Consider the following 6,417-nt stretch of genomic DNA (forward strand, 5'->3'; position numbering starts at 1 on the left):
AGGAGTTTAAGTACCTCAGGGTCTGGTCACGAGAAGGATGGAACGCGAGATCGACTGGCGGATTGGTTCAGCATCTGCAGTGATACAGACTCTGCATCGGTCCGTTGTGGTGAAGAGGGAGCTGAGCCAAAACACAAAGCTCTCAATTTACCGGACGACCTACGTTCCTACCCTCACCTTGGCCGAAAGAACAGGATCGCGGGTACAAGCAGCCCTAATGAGTCTTCTCCCGAGGGTGGCTGGGTTCTCCCTTAGAGATAAGGTGAGAAGGACTGTCATCCGGGAGAAACTCGCAGTAGAACCGCTGCTCCTCCGCATTGAGAGGAGCCAGACAAGGTGGCTCGGACATCTGGTCAGGATGCCTCCCGGACGCCTTCCTGGGGAGGAGTTCAGGGCACATACAAGGGAGGCCTCGGGGAAGAGCCAGGACACATTGGAGAGACTATGTCTCTCAACTGGCCCGGGAACGCCTCGATATCCGCCGGGAGGAGCTCGATGAAGTAGCTGGGGAGAGGGAAGTCTGGGGCTCCCCACTTAGGCTGCTGCCCCCGAGACCCGACCTCTGATAAGCAGAAGAAGATGGATGGATGGAAGCGTGCACTTTAAATTATTACTAGCGGTGTGCTCTTCTCTCATTCCGTCGTCGTCTCCATCCTTCTTGGATGATTAGAGCTTGTGTGCGCTTCAGCAGCTGTCCCGCGTATTTCTAGCGCCACACACCTATAAGCTGCAGCCTGCCAACTGTTTTTGCTGGCTCACGCACTCATCATCATTTCCTGACCCTGCGGTGTCCCCACCTGGCACCAGGCCAGACAGCAATCAGGGCATCCTCCGTGGTTCCGCTCATTGCCCCACCCCCAACACCCACCACCTCCACCCCACCCTGCGCTCCAACCCCAAACCCCTCCCACCAACTCACACACGGGAGGGATGGAGGAAGTTTTCCACCGGAAGCTGACCATCCATCACGAAACCTCCGGTAATGGACGGTGAGTCGTGACAAGCCAAGCTGAGTGGCCATCTGCTCGCGGTGGGGTGCGTGAGATATTTTTGTCGCAGCAGAGCTTGCCTGGCTAAAAAAGTTGGGACTGGCGCCCAGTTTTGCTTTGATGGGAAAAAATGTGTGCATGTGTGTGTGTGTGTGTGTGTGGTACGGAGGGAGGAGAAGGACCAGAAACTTTTCTGAGGTCAGAATGAACATCAAGGATATTATTGGAATGATTGGTCTGCAAAGGTCTTAGCTTATCTGTGTTGTTTCAGCAATGCAATGATGAACATGTCCGACTACTTGAGCGTCACGCGGTGCAGCAGACCTCCACCAAGGCCACTTCCTGCTTCATGGAGGATGACAAACAGACAGGCAGCGACACCAGTCGTGCTCAGTGAGGGCAGTGGCTGTTTGCTGCCTAGAAAGATATAGTAGTAGTCGTTAAAGGATGTCATTGCATAATACTTTGCTTGCTAATAATTATAGTCATAATATATATTATTATTAGTCACTATTTTTTAAATAGAATAATCATAATCCTAAGCATAATTTGTATTGTTAGTAGTAGAAGTAGTGGTAGGTAATGAGTGGTTAGAAATTAATATTAACATTCATATTTAATTTTTATTTAAGTAAATATTATTAATATTAATGACAAATAATAATAATAATAATAAAAATAATAATAACAATAATAATAATGATGATGATGATGATTATATCATTATAAGGAAGCCTGTTTCCACCACTGAAAGGAAAAGGAGACTGAAAGGACAAGGAGGAGTTGTGCAGAGTCCAGAGGGAACTCCGGCACAAGATCAGGAAGGGGAAGGACTGCTACAGGAGGAAACTGGAGAAGCGGCTGGAGCAGAATAATGCCAGGGAAGTCTGGAGAGGCCTGCAGACCATCACAGGCCATGGTAAAGGAGTGGGGAGAGACCAAGCCAGTGGGGACAAGATCTGGGCAGATGAACTCAATCTGTTTTTTAACAGATTTGAGTCTGCCCTCCCTCCCTCCCCTACCAACTCACCACTCTTCACCCCCACATCCCCATCCCAGCCATCCTCTACTCCCCTCTCCATAACTGATGATCAGGTGAGAAGTCAGTTGAGGAAGATCAAGGCAAGGAAGGCCCCGGGACCGGACGGCATCAGCCCCAGAATCCTCAAGGACTGTGCTGACCAGCTCTGTGGAGTTCTCAGGCACTTGTTCAACCTCAGCCTGAGCCTGGAGAAAGTCCCGGCCCTGTGGAAGACCTCCTGTGTGGTCCCGATCCCAAAGACACCACGTCCCAAGGAGCCTAACCACTTTAGGCCTGTTGCCTTGACCTCTCACCTGATGAAGACCATGGAGAGGATTATCCTGCAGCACCTGCGACCCCTGGTAGGCACTCAGCTGGACCCCTTGCAGTTTGCTTACCGGCCTCGGATCGGAGTGGACGACGCAGTGATCTACCTGCTGCACAGATCACTGCTACACCTGGAGGACAGCGGGAGCGCTGTGAGGGTCATGTTTTTTGACTTCTCCAGTGCCTTCAACACCATCCAGCCGGCACTACTCAGAGTGAAGATGGAGAGTGTGGGAGTAGACCAACACCTGACTGCATGGGTTATAGACTACCTCACCAACAGACCACAGTATGTGAGGCTCCGTCACTGTGTGTCTGACATGGTACTCTGCAGCACAGGTGCCCCTCAGGGTACGGTGCTCTCCCCTTTCCTCTTCACCCTCTACACCTCGGACTTCACACACAACTCCACACAGTGTCACATCCAGAAGTTCTCCGACGACACAGCCATCGTTGGTTGTGTTTCAGAGGGGAATGATCTGGAATACAGGACGGTCATCAGGGACTTTGTCAGCTGGAGTGAGCTTAACCAGCTGCAGCTCAACACCAGCAAGACAAAGGAGATGATCATTAACTTCCAGAGGAAAACATCTCACTTCACACCAGTGAACATCCAGGGAGCGGACATAGAGTTGGTAGACAGCTACAAATTCCTGGGTGTTCACCTTAACAACAAGCTGGACTGGTCCGTCAACACCCACGCCCTCTACAAGAAGGGCCAGAGTCGCCTTCACCTGCTGAGGAGACTGAGGTCCTTTGGTGTGTGCAGGACTCTCTTACGGACCTTTTATGACTCTGTGGTGGCCTCAGCCATCTTCTATGCTGTGGGCTGCTGGAGAGGGGGCAGCACGGACAGGGACAGGAGCAGGATAAATAGACTGATCAGGCGAGCTAGCTCTGTCCTGGACGGTCCTCTGGACTCTGTGGAGGAAGTGGGGGAGAGAAGGATGTTGGCTAAGCTGACATCCATCATGAACAACACCTCTCACCCGCTACATGACACTGTTGTTTCCCTGAGCAGCTCCTTCAGCACCAGACTGTTACACCCACGGTGTAAGAAGGAGAGGTTCCGCAGGTCCTTCATACCGACCGCTGTCAGGCTCTACAACACCTGCACCACCTGAACCATGTTGTAGACACTATGCTTTCTTTACACTGTTCTCTTTACTTGTCTTGCTGCTGTAACAAGTAAATTTCCCCGCTGTGGGATAAATAAAGTACATACAATACAATACAATACAATACAACAAAAAAAAGTACCCCAATGGGAAGTCGTAATTATTGGATAACAAGTCAAAATTATGAGATAAAAAGATTGATTGATGGAAGAAATCAAAATTATGAGATAAAGTCATAATTATGATATAGGAAAGTCATAATTATGAGATAAAAAGTTAAAATTATGAGATAAAGTCATAATTATGAGAAAAAAGTTGAATGTGTGAGATAAAAAGTCATACTTATGAGATAAAAAGTTACAATTATGAGATAAAAAGTCATAATTATGAGATAAAAAGTTGAAATTATGAGATGAAGTCATAATAATGAGATAAGAAGTCAAAACTATGAGATCAAAAGTCATAATTATAAGATAAAAACTCAAAAGTATGCGATAAAGTCAAAATTATGAAATTAAAAAATGTAAATTGTGGGATAGAAAATCACAAGAATGAAATAAAAAAGTCCTAATTATGAGATAAAAAGTCCTAATTAAAAAATTGGAATTATGAGATGAAGTCATAGTTGTAAGATAAAAAGTCAAAACTATTAAATAAAAAGTTGAAATTATGGGATAGAAAATCACAATTATGAAATAAAAAAGTCAAAATTATGAGATAAAAAGTGGAAATTATGAGATACAAACTGCGCTGTGACTTTCGAATCTCATAATTATGACTTTTTAATCGCATAATTTCAACTTTTTATCTCATAATTATGACTTATGGACTTCCATATGTAACAACTTCATTTTGTCATTGCAATAATGAATATGAATATTATAAATATACATTTTATTTATACTGTATATATGTAGACTGTATTTACTTTTAGCCCATTGCACAACATAGGAGCCTACTTCAGGAGTCACTCAGACACACAAAATCACTCTCATTGGTCCTCAAAGTCAACCTTAAGCTTCTACTATTTTCCGAGACCAATATGTGCAAGTGAAAATGTATGTGGTTCTTTCTATTTTGTTATTATTATTGAACTCATGTCAAGGTGTAGACTCACGAACATGCAGGTCATTCCAAATGAGCATCCACCTATCTTTAAAAAAAAAATCTCTATCTGTATGCCAGCGGTTTCAATCAAATAGCAGTGTACGGACAGATGATGTGACAGATGTCACCAACAAGGTAATGGCAGGGAACTTGACAAATGATGTGACTGCCCCGCTCCATCACGTTGCAGCTTGATGGACAATGGACGTGGCAAAATATCAGTGATTCCCAAGATAAACTAGCCGGTCTGCGCTACACATGCAATACGTAAGCAGGATGATGGGAGCATAGATAGACAGGCGGCCTTGCTTCGAGTGAAATGTACTTTCCTTACGGATATTGTTCCTTATTTATCTGCGTTCCTTGCGTCCTCTCGCACTCTGGCTGATTGGAGACGCGGTTGTCTTTGTGTGCTTCACTACTTCTTCATTATCTCAACCTGATTGCCATCATTACTTGGCCCAGAAGCCTAATGATCCCAGACTGAGCAACAACACTCTTTGGCCTCTGGGCTTTTTAGAAAAGCAAAGCAGTTATTGACGTGTTTTGTTATTTTTTTCTATTATATTGAGGGACAATCGGGCCAGATGATGATGTGTGAATTCAAAGTAGGTCTCGGTGTATGTAAGTAATTGCTTATGTTTGATTCATAGCACCGTCATATAGTTAGCTTTAATTCGGGATGCGGTACATTGGTCCTTGAGGATTTACGCTGCTCCATGGTTATTGATTGTATCTCACAATGTACTAGTGACGCGAAAGCTTTGAACTGTATCTCATATCTACGTTGTACAAAAAAAATAGTCCCATATCCTCTTTAATTGCAAAGCCACGGTCCGCTAAGATCCTCATATATCAAAACAAGAACCATATTGATATTAAGGGAGGCACATTTTGCATTAGGGGTATTGCACTACATCCAGCAGATGGTGCTGTGATGAAAAACACGTCTAAATGTTTCTTAAAGGGATAGTTTGGATTTTTTGACCACACGAAATTCAAAGAGCAAAACGGCGGGGGATTACTGTCGTGCACATCTATTTTTGCAGGGTTTCTTACTATGTTGTCATTGGACAGGAATTCGAGAAGTGTTTCCATAGAAGAAAAGCTTTAACTACATTGTCCTCAGACATGAGACTGGGCATGAATGTGGCTCGGACCTTCCTGGATTACTACAAGCTCAATAACCTCATCACAGACAACACGCCAAGTCACATTCAAAGGTAAGGCACCTGCTTTTTTTATGAAGCTGCTGCCTCAGCCATGCGTATGTTTCTGTCTACAGTTGTGAAGTGCCGTCTCAGACAGGCAGAGACGTCGTGGACAAAGAGAGGGAGAGGAGCCAGAATGTCAAGCACTCGGTGGACTGAACATGCGTGGCGTATCCTCCATGAGGGACATCCATTTTTCATCACCTTAGCACGATGTCCGTGCCTCGAAAGATACAGATTTCAGGACTAAAATTGCACAATTTCCATAAGCTTTTTACAAATTGAGTTTACATGATTGTAATGTATATAAATGCATGCCTTCCATAGGTTTTTCTTTCAAAATGGCGCCGTGTGAGTGGCTGCCGGTTACAGCAGCTCTGTACATACATAAATGTGTTATTTTTGTCTTAGTTTTATTGTGTTGGTGATGAACGGCAGCATTAATATAATTGTGTGGCAATGGACGTTGTTTATGTTACATTATGGGCAGAGCCAATCATTTTGATTGTGTAAGGCACATGTATTTATTATTTTGTATGTCTTTAATATTGTCATGATCTTATTATTTCTCCCTTGTGTACATGCATAGTAATGCAGAACAGGCATACACTGCATGTGCAATCTTTTCAGTGTCTTCATCTATT

The 6,417-nt window shown here is 44.4% G+C and overlaps 1 protein-coding gene across 1 annotated transcript in view; it reads left to right on the forward strand.

The window, feature by feature from the left end:
• Positions 1–5,993, forward strand: part of LOC129188499 (cytosolic carboxypeptidase 6-like) — a 371,608-nt gene extending 365,615 nt beyond the window's left edge. The window contains exons 12-13 of the mRNA XM_054789109.1: positions 5,692–5,785; positions 5,848–5,993. Coding sequence (XP_054645084.1) covers positions 5,692–5,785; positions 5,848–5,932 — 179 coding nt within the window. The 3' untranslated portion in view covers positions 5,933–5,993. The remainder of the gene's footprint in view (positions 1–5,691; positions 5,786–5,847) is intronic.
• The last annotated feature ends 424 nt before the right edge of the window (positions 5,994–6,417 follow it).

The sequence above is a fragment of the Dunckerocampus dactyliophorus genome, chromosome 10 (genome assembly GCF_027744805.1).
Source record: "Dunckerocampus dactyliophorus isolate RoL2022-P2 chromosome 10, RoL_Ddac_1.1, whole genome shotgun sequence".
Lineage (NCBI taxonomy): Eukaryota > Metazoa > Chordata > Actinopteri > Syngnathiformes > Syngnathidae > Dunckerocampus > Dunckerocampus dactyliophorus.